The sequence below is a fragment of the Cavia porcellus genome, unplaced genomic scaffold, assembly GCF_034190915.1.
Source record: "Cavia porcellus strain 051 isolate PalLab524CR breed Dunkin Hartley unplaced genomic scaffold, mCavPor4.1 scaffold_7, whole genome shotgun sequence".
NCBI lineage: Eukaryota > Metazoa > Chordata > Mammalia > Rodentia > Caviidae > Cavia > Cavia porcellus.
This window is the reverse complement of record NW_026947490.1, coordinates 37,560,181-37,577,486: the sequence shown is the minus strand read 5'-3', so window position 1 is coordinate 37,577,486 and position 17,306 is coordinate 37,560,181. Positions and strand designations below refer to the sequence as shown.

The 17,306-nt window shown below is 41.0% G+C and overlaps 1 protein-coding gene and 1 pseudogene across 2 annotated transcripts; one reads left to right on the top strand and one right to left on the bottom strand.

The window, feature by feature from the left end:
* Nucleotides 1-4,861: 4,861 nt before the first annotated feature.
* Nucleotides 4,862-15,070, bottom strand: LOC100719824 (zinc finger protein 211). 2 transcript variants are annotated; one of them, XM_013155439.3, is made up of 3 exons: nucleotides 14,843-15,070; nucleotides 13,773-13,899; nucleotides 4,862-7,731 (listed from the first exon to the last, which is right to left on the bottom strand). In XM_013155439.3, the coding sequence occupies exons 1-3, from the start codon at nucleotides 14,873-14,875 to the stop codon at nucleotides 6,266-6,268; spliced, it is 1,626 nt and encodes a 541-aa protein (XP_013010893.1). In that variant the 5' UTR covers nucleotides 14,876-15,070; the 3' UTR covers nucleotides 4,862-6,265. The 2 variants fall into 2 exon arrangements, with proteins under 2 accessions (XP_013010893.1, XP_013010896.1); XM_013155442.3 differs by lacking the exon at nucleotides 13,773-13,899 and having other exon boundaries at nucleotides 14,843-15,066.
* LOC111757556 (FUN14 domain-containing protein 1-like) lies at nucleotides 9,565-9,919 on the top strand (annotated as a pseudogene).
* Nucleotides 15,071-17,306: the final 2,236 nt, after the last annotated feature.

Below are 17,306 nucleotides of genomic sequence, written 5' to 3'. Positions count from 1 at the left end.
TTTTTCATTTCTTTTAATACTTGCTTTGTATAACTGGGTGCTCTGGAATTTGGTGCATATATATTTAAGACAGTCATCTCTTCCTCTTTGAGTTTTCCCCTAACCAGTATACAATGACCTTCTTTGTCTCTTAGGATCATTCTTGGTTTGAAGTTCACATTATCTGCAAACAGAATAGCTACCCCACTTTTTGGGGGATTCCTGTTGCATGCAGTATTGTTTTTCATCCTTTGACTTTCAGTCTGTGAGTTTCCTTTTGGGTTAGATGGGTTTCTTGTAGACAGCATATGGCTGGATGTTGTTTCTTGATCTATTCTGCCAGTCTGTTTCTTTTAATTGGTGCATTGAGACCATTTGCATTAATGGTTATAACTATTATATATTGGCTTATTGTTGACATGTTTTCTTCCTGCTGTTGCATCTTTATCTTTCCATTCTGTTTAGTTCTCTACCTAGCTTAATGGTGTTTTCCTATGTGTATCTAGACTGTCTTTCAGTATTCTTTGCAGGGTTGGCTTGGTGTTCATGAAATTCTTCAGCTGTTCTTTGTCATGGAAGTATCTTATTTCGCCATCCATTTTGAAGAACAGTTTTTCAGGGTACATCAGTCTAGGCTGGAAATCTGTTTCCTTTAGGATCTGAAATACTTCACTCCATGCTCTTCTTGACTTCATTGTTTGTGTTGAGAAGTCTGCTGTGCTTCTGATAGGCTTTCCTTTATAGGTGACCTGTCTTTTCAACATAAGAATAAGTATCCTATTCTTATGTTGGATTTCTGGTATGGTGATTATTATATGTATGGGTGTAATGTTATTTTGCTTATGGCTATTTGGAGTTCTGTATGCTTCACTAATCTGCATGTCAGTTTCCATTCTCATGTTTGGGAAATTTTCAGCTATGACTTCTGTGAATAGCCTTTTGATATCATTTGTGTTGTTTCCTTCTTTTTCATTTGTCCCTATTAATCTTACATTGTTTTTCTTTGCATCATCTTGCAACTGTTGAATTGTTACTTCCTGATGCCTTGTTATTTTTTAAAGATCTTTCCTTTCCTGTTCACTAGCTGCAATCTTGTCTTCGAGGTCTGAAATTCTATCTTCACTTTCATTGAGTCGGTTTTGATGGAATTGATTTATTGTATATCTCTTTGTATCTGCTTCATGTATTGTTTGCTTCTTAAATTGTTCATTCAGGGATACTATCTTTTTATTTGCTCCTCTAATTTTTTAACTGTATCTTCTTTAGATGTGTTCAGCATCTCTTTTGTTACTTTTATCATTTCTTCTTTTACCTGGGAGATTTTCTTGTTTGAATTTCTTTAAAGATCCCTGGAGTTGCTTCTTTATTTCAGTTGCTATTATTTCAGGTATTTCAGGTGTATGGCACATATTTTCTTCTATATATTTTCTCCTAGGCTTTCTTGGGATGGATTGGAGGTTTGAGATTGCATTTTGGTCTTTCATTTTGTTATTTTTTTCTATGTATCAAGTGTTTTTCTAAAGCTTCTCCTGGATGTGTTGGGAATAGTCTCCTATGCCCTAGGCTCTTGGAACTGAATGGAGGTTGCTGAGCATGGTCCGGTCAGGTCCTCAGGCCCTCCCATGACACCTTCAGTGTTCCAGGCAGGTAGGCAGGCATCTAACCACTGTGGATGATGAGCTAAAGCTCTCCCCAGGCAAAGACCAATGCCCTGGAACTCACTTCACTTGCTCTCAACTTCCATAATTGAACAAGGTCGCTGGGCATAATCTACTGAGGCTGCAAAACCTCCCAAAGGTAGTCTAGTGTGGCTGAGAGCTGGGCGAGTCCTTGAGCTCTGGGAACAATGATCTTAAGAAGTCTCCCAGGGCTCAAGATGACTTTCAGACTCACCCCAGCCACTAGCTGAGTTTCCCGGTTTGGAAGGTTGCTGGGCTTATCCTGGACGGGCCTGAAACCTGCCGGGCGAGCACAGCCTAGTGTGGTGGGGCTTTGGGCGGGTCCTTTAGCTCTGGGAGCGATGGTCTTAACACAGACTCCAGGTCTCGGGAAGGGGAGGAGACTCATCTCAGCTGCTAGCTGAGTTTCCTGTGCCAGAGGTCACTGGGCATGTCCTGGGTAGGCCTCTTTAATTTTTAACACATAAAGATGGTACTAATGGGGTATCATGTGATGTCTGATCCACATATGTACTGTGTAATCAAATTAAATATTTCCTTAACACTCAGCCCCATAGAATCAAAAACATTCTGAACCATTTCTTACCTTTCATTTACACAACACAATTGCTACCTGTAGCCACCCTCTGTGCAATGGCACACTTGGTTTTCTTAGTCCTAACTGCAATGAAATACTCACTGATCTTTCTGTCTGAAGGTGTGTCAGGAAAGCAGCTACATTTAGGGGCTAGGGAGGGACAGAGAGTATCACTGTGTAGTACAAGATGACCTTGAACTTGTTTATGGAGCCTAGGCTGGCCTCAAAATCAGTGATCCTCCTGTCTCAGTCTCCCGGAGCCCTGGGATTACAGGTGTGTACCACCACACCTAGTTAAAATTTGAGTTTCTTTGCAAGAACTGCTTATATTTCAAATATCTTCCTTTCTTCTTGTTGTTTTTTGACCAATGGACCCATTTTTTTCCTGTGTCCTTCAATAGGAAAATATTTAAATGCATTGCAATGGACACATTTAAATGAATATTTTTCCACATTTTCAATTTATAGGTTGTCTTTCATTTTATGCATTTTCAGTTATACCTGCATTAAACTATTTAACAAATATTCCAAATTTTTACCAAGTCATTTTACTGCATATCTAAGTCCTAGAGGGTATTTTTATGGATAACCATATGGAAAACAGAATGCTGTGTTTCTGACAGCTCTTCCACTCCATTCATGATACCATCTTCAGTTTGAAACTAGACATGACAGAAGGGTACACACCAGGAAAGTTGGCAAAAACTGCAAACCATGGCCTGATTTATTGTATTATTTAATAAATTATTTCATATCTAGATGTAACAACATGAAAGAATATATGAATAGATTTAACTTAAAGAGTGTATGTATATGGTAATTCATTATGTGAAGCATGAAAAACTATTCCACAAAAATGAGCTGTTAATAAAGACAGAACTAGGTGCTAACAGTAAATATGCACTTGGGCACGATGGCACAAATCTGTAGTTTCAGCACTTGGAAGGCTGAGGCAGGCGGATCACTGAGTGTTTAAAGGCTGCCTACGCTGCCTACCGACTTGAAAGCCAGCCTGAACTGCATACTCAGACACTGTCTTTAAAAAAATGCAAAATATATGAACATTTTAACAATGAGACACAGATAAAAAGTTCATTAAAAAATGTCCATCTTAAACCTACCCAGAATAAAACTATAAAAAATAGATTAACACTAACTGTTAGGGAAAGTGTACAAGAAATGCAATTCTCAGTTTTAAATAAGCAAAAGCAAACAACCACTTTTGTTCAGTTAGGTAGTTTCCTTAAACACCTATCCTGTCTCCTGCATTGCATTTTAAGTCATAAGCACAAAAGAAATAACCTAATGCTCATAAATACATGGATAAACAATGTTACATCCATAGGAAACAGCTTATTTATTCATCCATTTATTGTCTTTTTGAGACAGGGTCTCACTGTGAAGTTCAGGCTGGTCTTGAGCTCACTTTGTTGCCCAGGCTGGTCTTGAATTTGCAATGATCCTCCTGCCTCAGCCCACCAAGTGCTGGAATTACAAGCATGTGCCATCAAAGCCAGCAAAATGCCCTATTTAACAACAAAAACAATAAGCAACTCATACAAGCCTTGAATAATTTCAATCACATATCATGAGTGAAACTAGAAAAACATTTTGCCTTAAGTCATACAAAAGTCTAAAAAATACAATGTTATGTAAGGAAAATTAATAGTTGTTTAAAGATCAAGGATATAAGGAAGAGATTTACAAAGGGATGAGATAAAACTAGAGGTGACCTACATATTCATTGTACTAGTTACAATGGTGATTTACAGGCTTTTAATAAAGTTTGCTAACCTAAGATTGACTCCATTTCTTTTCTGATGACTGTAGAGGCAACCTTGCCCCAGTGGCAGCAAGCATTTTTGAGTAACACAGTTCATTCCCACACATGATGATGGTTTGGCCAAAACCCAATGCATTAGAGTAAGTCATCTCCTTTCTCTCTAGGTGTGTGTTCCTGGCCTGCAAAAGTGAACACTACAAAAAGTACACTGGAAAAAAGTACATAAACCTTTAGTTTTTTGCTGACAATGACTTCAACTACAGATCAGATATATATCCCTGGAGATTGTGAGAATTTTTGTGAATATCCCACAATTACTAGAACATTTTACAAGGAACAAATTGCATGTACTTGGCTGCTGTCTCCATCATTCCTTATTAATCCAGCATTTTGGTGCTTATTATGATTCTCTCTGGTGTCTATAATCCTAGAAAAGCACAGCTTAATGAATTATGGGTATCAGGGCACTTGACTCCTTTGCAGAAGCTAGAGCAGATACTGTTCTCCATGGTGCTAGACATTATATGTATCCTCTGTAAGCAAAAAAGCAAAACAAAGAAGTAAACAAACAAAAAAAACTTAGGAAAAAAAGAAACTTTGTCTTGTTCACAGGAACAATGGGGGTTATGACTTTCTGCCTCATGAAGGTGTTTCCTGAGCACACAAAAAGTTCTAGCACTCAATCCACAGCTCAGGAAGCCTACAGGCCAAATTAGGAAAGATAGCTACATTTTTACATTATTCCTCCTGTCTAAGGTACCAAATTACCTCAACTACATCCCCACTCACACACCAGTTGTTTTGAAGACATCTCACACAGTAAATAGAACTCCAAGACTGAAGTAACTTAAATAATGAAGATTTTATTATTACAAAAATCAAAATAATATAAGCAGGTAGTTTCCAGGTTGGTGACTTAAGAGGCTGGAAAAGGGCCAGGGATTTAGCTCAGCTGCATAAGTGCCTGCCTTTCAAGCGTGTGGTCACGAGTTCGATCCCTGGTACCAAAAAAATAAAAAGAGGCTGGAAAGAAATCCACAGTCAGAAGAGCTCTTCTTGACAAACTGCCCAAACATACTTAACTGGCTCTTTAGTATTATCTGGATCAGGTTCTTGCCCTAACTTGCAGAACAGGAATTAAAATTCCGATCCGTCATGACTTCATCCAGTAAAAGGGAAGTACAGGCCAGTTCCTCTGAACAAGCTGGAGTGATGACTGCTGCACTGTATAGATTTGCAGGTGTGGAAGTCCTATGTTCTCTTCCTCAAAACATGACAAATGGCAAGACGTCTGCACAGGTTAGAAAGTTAAACACAGCTGCTTTAAGCTTCTATGGACCTGGAAGTAAAAAAGATTTTCTCCATGACACCTTCACATCTTGAGGGCTTAATTCAGATTGCCAGCTCTCTCTTATGTGCTTTGCACCAGTGTAATAATGAAAGAAAGGTGTGGTCCATACTGTTATGGATTAAAAATTGGTGGTCAACTTAATTCTAGCTGGATTACATCACCATGGTGCTGAGTGTAGATGTTTCACCTGAGGAAAGTTGCCATCATAAACAGAGATGTGGAGAAGGAGAAGGAAGGCATTAATGCGTTGAAGCTTTGAGGCACTGTGGGTTCTCCTCCGTGTTGCTCTTTGATTCGATAGGTTCTCCTGGAGAAGCTCTAGACCTTCCATTGAGCATTGCTTCCTGGCTCTGGAGGGGAAGACATGTGCTGTTTGGTCTCCAGGATGAACTTGTCACATTGGCTTCCTGGCAAGTACTTGACTGTTTATTGTCAGAGCTCAGGGCCTCTGTGTCACTGAAGATGGCTGACTTTCAGGACAGCCCTGGTCTTTGTTGTATGATTTCACGGCTCCAGTTAGAAGCCGCAACCCACCAGCACAGCTCCTTCACCCTGCTGGCATGGACTTTCTGGTTTCCATCACTGACCTTTGGGCCTTCCCCGCACAGATCCATAAGACTAGCATGAGTCCTTCTTGTGGGCTCTAGATCTCTAGTTGGACTCGTGGGAGGCATTGTCATGAGCTCTGTGTCCCACCTGGACCTATGTGGGACATTGCTGTGGGATTCAGGCCCTTGATTGAATATCCTATGTATTTGGATACATCAGTGGTGTTGTGGATAGACTTCCTGCATTTTCTTATGTTAACTCTGAGTGACCATCATAAAAATAATATAAAATCCATGTCCTGATTCTAATTGTTCTCTGCACAAACCCTGACTACAACACATACACAGCTAAGGTCTTTCTCCAGTGTGAACTCTTTGGTGTTTAGTGAGAACAGATTTGGAGCTGAAGGATTTCCCACATTTACTACATTGGTAAGGTCTTTTTCCAGTGTGAATTCTCTGGTGCTGAATGAGGCTAGAACTTTGGCTAAAGGACTTCCCACATTCACTGCACTCATAAGGCCTTTCTCCAGTGTGAACTCTCAGGTGTTTAATGAGGTTAGATTTGCAGCTAAAGGATTTTTCACATTCTTTGCACTTAATAGGCCTTTCCCCAGTGTGAACTCTCTCATGGTTCCTAAGGTTAGAACTATGACTAAAAGTTTTCCCACATTCTTCACACACATAAGGCCTTTCCCCTGTGTGGACTTTCCGATGGGAACTGAAGCTGGATCCTTGCTTAAAAGATTTCCCACACTTACTACACTCATAAGGCCTCTCTCCAGTATGAAGTCTTCGGTGGTGAATGAGGCTGGAAGTTCGGCTAAAGGATTTCCCACATTCATTGCACTCATGAGGCCTTTCTCCAGTGTGTACTCTCTGATGGTATACAAGGCTGAAGTTCTGGCTAAAAGATTTCCCACATTCACTGCATTCATAAGGTTCTTCTCCAGTGTGAACTCTCTGATGTAGAATGAGGTTGGATCTTTGGCTAAAAAATTTACCACATTCCCCACACTCATAAGGTCTTTCTTCAATGTGAATTTTCCTATGGCTGTTGAGGCTGTAGATATCATGGAAAGATTTCCCACATTCATCACACTCATAAGGCCTTTCTCCAGTGTGAACTCTCTGATGGATAATGAAGCTGGAATAGTAGGTAAAGAATTTTCCACACTCAATGCATTCGTAAGGCCTGTCTTCATTGTAGATTTTCTGGTGCTGAATCAGATTACATCTTCGTGTACAGACTTTCCCACACTTGCTGCACTCAAAAAGCCTTTTCCTGGTGAGGATGCCCTGGTCCTGCACCAATGTGTTTGTGTCACTGAAGGTTTTTTTGCATTTTCCTGAGTTATGATGACTTTTCCCACTGGGAAAGGCCATCTGGTAGTTACTTGGTTTCTTCCCTGTGTGAATCCTTTGTGGATAGGAAAATCTCATGCGGGCCAGGAAATCCTTCTCAACTCCTTTGCAAATAAAAGGCTTCCCTGACACATGGACCATGCAGCTCTTTATAAATGAGTGTCTGTCCACAAAGCTTCGAAAGGGTATCTCTTTAAGGGGCTGCCTTTGGTGCTGGGGAAGATTATCAACAAAGTAGAACTGCTTCCCACACCTGTATGGATTTTTCCCACAATGTGTTTCATGGTGCTGAGGCAAGTGCAGCATCTCTCTCAAAACCAGGCCACAAATTTCATAAGCATAGGCATTCTGGGAAGATAACCCTTCTTTTGGAGTCATGACCCTTGACAAGTCCACAGAAAGACCCAACTCAGAAGGTACCACCTCATCTTCCACTCTACATGAACAACCTGAAAGCAAAAAAGTAACAATGAAGTACACATTGCATTTATTAGGAGAGGTCAACACAATCAAAAAACCATATATGATACAGGAAACAACCAGTACATGGAACTATTCTCAGGAAAAGGAAGCTGGGCTTAGGCTATGAAAGCAGCTGCTTTACAAAACAGGACCCTTCAGGTTGTAGAGGACAGCAGACCTTCCCAGACTCAAGACTAAGGAGGAGGCATGGTCCAAGGTAAGAGGCTTGTTCTAAAACTCATTTCCTTGTACACTGTTTTTAGCAAAACGGTATCAGCTGGTAACGTGATGCTATAAACTATACATCCCTACATATAACTCCCTACATATAACTATATTTTTGGGACACAACAAAAGCAGTGTTAGGGGGAAATGTGTGTTGTAAATATATCAAAAAGCTTCATCAATCTACCATAACATCTTAAGGACCTAAAAACAGAGGACCAATTAAATATAAAACTAATAAAGAACTATGAGACAAAATAATTATAATAGAAAAAATACAGAAAAAAAAATCGAGGAAACTGAAAGGTGGTTCTTTGAAACTTACCAAAATCAACAAATCCTTAAGTAAATTAAGAAAAGTGGCAGAATCAAATCACTAAACTTAGAAATAAAAGTGGGGGAATTACTACCAGTACTACAGAAACAAAAAGCCCCCAAACATAGTACTAAAATGACTGCATAACAATGGACAAATTCCCAGGTACACAAAGCCTGAGACTGAGTCATGAAGAAATAGAAAACTTGAATACATTCACAAATAGCAGGGAGATTAGACCAATAATCAAAAACCTGACCAACAAAGAAAAGCCTTGGGTCTGATGGCTTTACTGGTGAATTAAATTAAAACATTTAATAAAAAACTAACACCTGTGCTTTTTGCTCCCCCAAACTATAGCATGAACATTTCCAAACACATTGTGTAAGGCCAATAATACTTTGATTCCAAAACAGAAAAACACTATTCTTGCTGATAAATGCAAAAATTATCCACAAAATACTATGAAATACCTGAATTATACAGTGTATTATAGAGATTATACAGCATGACCATAAGCAATTTACTCCTGGAATATATGAATGCTTCAACCTAAGAAAATCAATTAAAAGAATAGGTAAACAAAAAATACATAAATATACTAATTGCTGAAAGACCAAAAACTTCCTGGAAGAGCAAAAACAAGACAAGAATGCCTGCATCTATTCCACATAATATTTGAAGATCTGATCGTGGTAATTAGGCAAGAAAAAGAAAACAGATCAGAATGGAAAAAAAATTCTGTTCACACGTGACTTGCAGAAACTCTAAAGACTGTACCAAAAAACTCACACTTACTACAGGTCATAAATTCAGCAAAAATACACAAAAATTAGTTGCAATGATTATAGAAATTCTACAGGGATAGAGAGTGGTCCAGGCTTCAGCTGTGGAGGATAACAGACAACAGTTAACATAAACTCTCAGTGGGCTGTGAGACAACTGCCCTCCCCCATCCCCAAGTCCTGCACCTGCATGGTATATCCTGCACTGAGAAGTAGGTGGGGACAGAAGACACCTAGAAGAGAGTGGAGGAAGAGGATAAAGGAAAAGGAGGAAAAAGGGGGAAAAATACATAGATTTCTTCCTTGGCCCAGACTGGTCTTTTAGCGGGTAGGCAGGGACCACCCCAGAACAGGTTGCCCGCAGTGTCATGGGGTTCAGGACAGCCTTCCCCAAGATTATAAATGTGATGAGGACTCTAACAAAGTCTTAGATTTAACAGTATGCAAGAAGACACCACTGGTGGAATTGAGTATTTGGTCATCAATCAGGATCTATGGTAGAAAAATACTCAGTAGCTATCCAGATTCTAATGGATGGCATGACTGGCTGCTGTGCAGAATTTTTGTTTCAGAAAGTTGGAAAACTTGCAGCTATGGTAGGTGGTGGATTTCTTCCCCTACAGACTACCAGTCATAGTAGCTATGTCTAGATCAAATGGAAGAGTTGAAAAAGATGTAAGCAAAGAAAAAGGCAAGATTTAGAAACCAGCAAATAAAGGAGTAACTGAAATAAACAATGTAATAAAAAAATTAACAGAATTTATCAAACAGAACACTGTGCTAACCAGTGGATTTGTGGGAGGGTTTTGCCTAGTCTTGCATCTTAAGTACATGAATGATCCTTCCTAGTGGATCCAACTGTGAGAAGAGAGAAGCAACAGGGTGACCTCACAGCAGCATACGCCACCAGTCTCCAGAGTAAGGAGAAACAAATCACTGAATGATACCAAATTCACAACTTAGCATTTGGATTTGAAGCTTGACAAACAAGTATCTGCTACAAAACAGCCTGTGTGGTATTCAGATAAGAGAATTCTTGAGCAACACAAAGTTTTCAACTTTTTAAAACAAAATTTGCATCTGTTTAGAAACTAGCCGGTAAGATACCATTAGATATGGATATGAGAAGAAAAAATCTGTTTGATCTATCTCTCAATGAAATATTACCCTTTTTCATTTAAGTAAGATGCTCTCTGTACTTTACAGTGTAGTGCCAATAGTTAAAAATTTATCTAATAGCTTCAGTAATAAGGCTGACTTTAAGACTTGTATGCAATAAATTTGAAGAGCTGTAATGTCCTTTTGTGGAAGGCATTAGAAATAGAACTTCTAAGATAATAATAGATTCTGCTGATATAATATCAGTCCTTAGGTGGTTTTCTCCTTCCATTTCTTCCCTGCATTACTTTTCAAAAAAGGCTCTTCTAAGGAAATACAACATGTTTAAAGTCTTTTCCTTTTTTGAATCTGTAGTTTTAAAACTATCTTTGCATGTGTTACCTTCTAATTTTTGTATCTGTTCATCCTGGCAGCCTGGGCAGAACATATAGCATACATACAGTTGGGCCACTGATTCATTTTATTAAGGTACTGAAATGAAAGTACCTTTTTCTTGTTTCTAAAATCTTAATTATTACCTTGGTCTCTTCTTACTGTCTAAAGAATTGACTTTCTATGAAATCATGAAGTTATAGCTAAAAGAGACTGTTTGTGGCGAAGTCTGCAAGTAAGTACTATGACTTCTAGGCTTTTGGCAGCATTCTGTTTCTTGAACACTAGGACAATTTACCCATTTCTCAGGGCTAACCTCACATACTAAGTCTTTTTGATTTAAATCAAAATCTTGCCAGATTGTTAATTTTGCCCCACAGAATTCTAGATTAGAATTGAGAAAGGGAACAACACGAATTGGAGTCTTCAGATTGGAAAGACTACAGATACCGTAGAAAGACTATCTTTGTTTGCTAGAAGTTTTCACATTACACATATTTTTTTGTTATAAATAAGTAACATTTCGTATTTAGGTTATAGGCATTCTGCTTTCATTTTCCTAAGCCACCTTAAAACTGAATGTGGGATCCATCTTTAATTTCTTTTTATTCTCATTAGTACCTCAGATATAGTGCTAAATAAAATTCAGACTTTCTTAATATGAAAAAAAAACCCCCCACCGGTCGCTATACACTGTAATAGCATCAGAAAGAATAGGTTACCAAGGAATTAACCAAGGAAAACACATATACTATAAAAACTACAAATATAGCCAAAAGAACTAAAGGAGAATAAAAACTAGAAAGACATCATATGTCCATGGATTGGACTAGTTAATATTAAGATGTCTATAGTACCCCAAAGTGATCTATGGATGAAGGAAACATTCATTAAAACCCCAATGCTAATTTTCCTTTTTGGCAAACAGAAAAATCCATCCTAAAATTCACATCAAGGGTCACTGAATAGCTAAAATGATCTAACTGTACTGCAAATGGTAAATGACTGTTACATTTCTGTAAAGACAGACAGATAGGACAATGATGAAGAGTCTAGAAATAATGTCTGGCCAATAATTTTCACCAAATGGGACCAGGTCTGAAAGGACAGACTTTCTAATACATAAGGCTAGGAAAATAATTGTCTCCATGCAAAAGAATACAGCTAGAACTTGACTTCATATATAGTAATCATCTCAAAATGGACCATGATGGGCCTGGTAGTGCATGCACACTTACAGTCCCAGCACATAGGGTATCACTTTAGCCAGAGATCAGCTTGGGCCACACAGGTCAATTCTGTCTTAACACTAATCTCGACAAAATGAAACAAAACAAAACGATCAAAGATCTACATGTTGGAGCAAATCTGTAAAATTCTTAGAAGACAACAGGAAAAAAGCTTTATGACATGGGATTTGTTAAGGATTTCTTCAAAATCATGCAAAAGCAATAAAAGAAAACATAAGCAAACAAGATTACTATGGGGAAGTGGCTGAAACTGGAGTTCAATCACACGTCTGGGGCTAAACGCCAGCCCCACAAACACACAGCACCTGAGATGAGCCATATAAACAAACTGCTCCAGCTCTGAGAACACAAAGCCAGAGGCACACTAAGCAAACAAGTTGTTACACAGAGGGGTGTCATGTGAATGTATACATAAATGCGCTTCAATTTTTGGGCAGTTCTTTTCTACCATCAGGAGATAGGACTCCACCTGACCGCAGCATTCTGAATTCTGACTTTTATCTTTTTTATCCTCCAACATCTGCTCCTCAGGAAATTTGGGAGCTGTGCTAAACATGACAGACTTTATCAAAACAAATTGTGTACATAAAATAATATTATCAGCTAAAAGACAAACCATAGAAGGGAGTAAATATTTGCAAATCACATAGTTTTGATCCAAAGCACATCTGATCAAACCCTACAGACAATTCCAAAAACTTGACAATAATGAACCAAATTTAAAAATAGGCAAGGAGTTGGAATAGAAATTTTTCTGAAGACATAAAAGGGGCCAATTCGCTCGTCTCAGTATCACAAATCTACAGGGAAAGTCAAATCTCAAACACAACAAGGCATTACCATACACCATTTGGATGGCAATTAACCACAGTAATAGCAAGTGTTGACAAGACCATGGACAAAGTGGAACGCCTTGTGCATCACTGTAAGAAACGTAACACATGGTACAGTGAGATAAAAAAAAAGTGTGACTGCTCCCAAAATAATTAAAAATAGAATCACTATGTGACCCACCAATTCCACTTTTGCATATATTATATGATCAAAGAAACTAAAAGCAGGAACGTGTAAAGATATTTGTGCACCCATAGTCACAGCACCATTACTTACAACACTATAAATACAGAATCAATGCCAGCATACACTGATGGATGATGGACAAATATGACAAAGTACATCCATGCAATGAAATATTAGCTTCAAAAGGAAAGGACACAGAGCCTTGTTCTACAAAATAGGATCCTGAAAATACTATGCTAAGTATTTAAACAAGCCAGATGCAAAAGAACCATTGTCTGCTTCCACTCATGTAACGTACTTAGGTCAAATATACAGAGACAGAAAGAATACTGTGACAACTGCCAGGACAATTGCCAAAGACAATTACTGTTAAACAGATTGTTTCAATTTTGTAAGAGAAAAAAAAATATGAACAGTGGTGACAGCTGCACAGTGTGAATGCACTAAATTCCAATAAACTGTACAATTACAATGATGAAAGTGATAAACTTTGTTATACATCTTACCACACATACACACAAAAGAACAAGTGGCAGCTTAGAGGAGGTCCTTCCAACAACAATCTGTATCAGACAGACAACGTCAGTGACATTTTACAGCATAGCTGTGAATGGATAAACGTCAAGTATAGGAAGGGAGAAACACTTGGGTGCATGGACTTAGTTACCAGACTCGGCAAAGATAAGTTGGATGAGATCTCTTAGGCTCACTACAACACTACTGATCCTGAATCTGTACCTTGAGGTTCTGGTACTGTAATGGTACTTTACTACAGGTACTGTAATGAGAGTGCAATAGGCATGCACCAGGGCCACAGCACCTACCCAAGGAACTGAGGAAAGCATAAGTGCCCATGATCAAGATCTCAGGACAAAACTGCTCCTAAGGATGAGAAAGGCAAAATCTAACACACAGGACAAGAATGGGCACACACAACTTACCCAGAGAAGACATTAGTGCCAAGTTCTCCAGCATCACCTCAAGGTACAGGTGCCTCTGGGCCTCATCAAGAAGATCCCACTCCTCCCAAGAGAAATACACAGCCACATCTTCAAAAGCGACACTAACCTGGCAAGATAGAAACTGATGAAACCACTGTTGCTCACAAAGACTCACAATCCTCATCCCATCCATCCACCCTTAAAACCCACTTCCTCCCAAGATACCCAAATCTGAGGAGACACTATACTCTGCTGTCCTTAGTACCAGCTCTCTACATTCATTCACTCTGTTTTCCATTCTGTAACCAGACAGAATCTTTCAACACCTGGTAAAAGATAACCTCTCTCCTCTAATCCCAAATTCTCACTGCCACCACAGTTGATGCCCAACTTCACAGGCACTCCTTCCAAGCCAGCCTCCTATCTTCTCTTGTCCAGTTCAGTTCCAACCAAAAGAACGATCACAGTTCCCTAAAAGCTCTCACATCCAAGGACTTCTGTATCTTGCTGTCTGCACACCTGTGAGAAGTTCTTTCTTTGGTGGCCCTAAATGGCAGCTCCTTGAGCACAAATGTAAGTCCCTGACCTTGGTGACTCTCCAGGATCCTAGAGTCACCAGATATCTGAAGAAAATGTGAGTGGAGGTCTGAAGCAGTGGGCGACTAACACACCCTCCACTTACCTGCGCAGGTTCCAGTAGCAACTCAGTAGCCATAGGAATTGCGGGAACAGTCAGACCACGGACACATATGACCATGGGGTGCTCCCCGAACCCAGGGCGCAGACGCGGAGCCAGGTAACTGGGCCCAAGTCAGCTGTCCAGCCCTGGGTCTCGGTGCCCAAACTAATTTGAGTCAACAGTGAGGCCCCAAAAAGCACGCATATGACCCCATGTCACTATTCTCACCTTCTAGTTCGCTGAGCGGCACTCGGTGACTCTGCGACCCCTGCTTAGCCCATGTCTGCAGGGCCTCGCGTCTCAAGTCGAGGCGGCTGCTCCCCACTGTCCCGCAGCTGGGGTCACGCGGACCTAGGCCCCAAGGTCCTCCCTGTGGATAAGCGAGTCTTACCTGGGCTGGGCTGTCCAGCGCAGCTGCCTCCATCTACTCAGAAGCTCCCAGGGCGGGCACGACTGACCGAGGGCTACCACGCCCAGCGCTCGAGCCCCAGTGTGTCACTGCTTCTCAACGCCTGCCACCTGAAGGCTGGCTGGGGAACTGAATTCTGGACAAGAGGAGACAGGAGGCCCACCCAAAATGACCGCCCGGGAGACGCCGGAAGTCCCAGCCCAAATACACCGGGAGTCCCGCCCCCAGCCTGCGATCTCACGCGATGCTCCCCCCCCCCACCCCCACCTCAGTCGCCTGGAGAGACCCGCACTGCGTCGCCGCGAGAGTTTCTGGGCAATCCTTGCACGTTCCTACTATGGCTATACTAGGGGCCTACAGGTTCTCACCAGCGCGAAAAAAAGACCCTCGCGCGCAGAGCTGTGTTCTGGAAAACAAAGTCTGCGACCTCTTGCGGGATCCTGCGGCTGGAGCAGATGACCCCCTTTCTTTCCAGTCCAAGGACATGGTATCCCTGATTAAAGTAAAATCCTAGATACCTGACTTTTTGTTGTCAGATATTGGGGCAAACATTTATGCCTTCCCAACAGCCAGTTTCGGTGTCATTAGCCAGGAGATCATCAGTGTATTGGAGGTGGGTGCAATCATTGTGTACTGGGAAACTAGCATGGTCAGCTGTAAGGGCTTCTCCAAAGAGGGTTGGAAATTTCTTGAATCGTTGAGGGAGGCGGGTCCAGGTCAGTTGACTTTTGAGTGCAGAACTGGAGTCTTTCCATTCAAAAGTGAAGAAGGGCTGGATAACAGGAGTCAACTAAAAGCAGAAGACATCCTTTAGGTCCAGCACATATACCAGCAGGGGGTGGGTGGCAGAGGGTCAACAAGAGTATAAGGGCTCGGGACTGCGGGATGAAAGTCAACAGTGGCATTCATGGCTTGGAGTTCCTGAACTGGATGATATTCCCTGTTGGGTTTCTTTGATGCAGGTAGATTTACCCTAGGGTGGAGTTACACAATCAGAGGCAGGTGGCTGATGGCCCAAACTCAGGGAAAGAGACTCGGCTTCTTGTGTGGGTCCACCAATTACAATTACAATTCTTCTTCTTGGGAGACCATGACAACAAGTAGGAAATGTGGCTGTTGAACTACAAGGGAAAGAGAAGCAGACTGTTCTGGAGAGATGCTGATGGTGGCCCGTAACTTACATAGGCTGTCTCTCTCCAGTAGTGGGTTTGGAACTCTGGCAAGTAGAGGATTTCATGTCTGATTTGATGTCTTCTCAGGCTGCAAGTTTGTGCATGGCAGAAGGGGTGACAGGCAAGAGTCCCAGGTGCCCCAGTGATGCCAAGCTCTTTCTGACAGAGGGGCAATGGGTTAAGTAACTACAGAGTGATCTGTTCCACTGTCTATCAGAAAAGTCATAGGTTGGCCCCCAATACAGATGTGGGCAGTGGTATCCAGGTTATCCTAGCTAAGGAATGGAGCACATTCTGGCCTAGTCTGAGTCCATCAGACAGATGAAGGAGTTGTCATCTTATCCAGGTTGTAACTTTTAAAGTTGTTATCTTGTAGTCTAAGTGGGCATTTATTTCTTCAGTGTTAATATCCCTTACATCTTGCACATTGGTCTTCGGCCAGATTATACCATCTGATTGTCTACCAGACTCAGTATTCTTGCAGATATCAGATGCTGCTTGAGCAATGAAAGCCACATCTACCATCTGCAGTGGAACCTCAGGGTCAAAAGGAATGTAGAAATTGTAGGCTTCACAGAGTCTCTCATAAAAGTCTGAATTGTTTTTATTGGCCTCTGGATAACAGTAGTAACTTTTGACATATTGATGGGCTTTTTGACCCCCTCTTTGATGCCTTTGAGGACTCACCATATCTGTGAATTACTTTGTGATTTTTTTCTGGGGTGTTGTAATCCTAGGTGGGGTGCCCTTTCAGAAAGGCCATGACTACCCATCCCTCAAGGCTGATAGCCCATGGAGGGACCTCTGCCTTTCATCAGTTTTTGTCCCCTCAGGCAAAATGCAGTGATGTTCCTCAGTATTGAACAGAGTCAGAAGGAGTTGCTGACAGGCATCTTAACTGGACAGTAGATGATGCCATCTGACAAGGAAAGGCATGTAAGGGGAGCTGTAAAGCAGAACGTTCAGAGTGAGGGCCTCTGTAGTTGAACTCATGCAATGGCTGGACTCTGGATTGGGGATGGAGAGGCAGGCCAGCATGGTGTCACATGAACTGGCAAAGGGCTGGCAATGACACTGGTGGCTGGAATCAGTTCAATTGGCTGGAAGTAGATGAGCCAGGAGCAGGAAGAGGAGGGCTGGCCAGTGGAACTGTAGGTGCTGGTAGCAGCCACAGCAACTGATATGGAGTGATTCATCTTCCAAGGAAGAATCAGGAAGTATAGGGTTTTGTGCAGGTGCAGAGAAGATTTCATTTTAGCTCTGTAATCGCCAGA

Bases quoted from the DNA above. Each gene is read 5' to 3' on its own strand.
- LOC100719824 (XM_013155439.3), bottom strand. From the start codon at position 14,875: ATGGAGGCAGCTGCGCTGGACAGCCCAGCCCAG. The intron at 13,900-14,842 runs GTAAGACTCGCT...CTATCTTGCCAG, and splicing joins CGCTGGACAGCCCAGCCCAG to GTTAGTGTCGCTTTTGAAGA. The intron at 7,732-13,772 runs GTAAGTTGTGTG...TTTTGCTTTCAG, and splicing joins GGCACTAATGTCTTCTCTGG to GTTGTTCATGTAGAGTGGAA.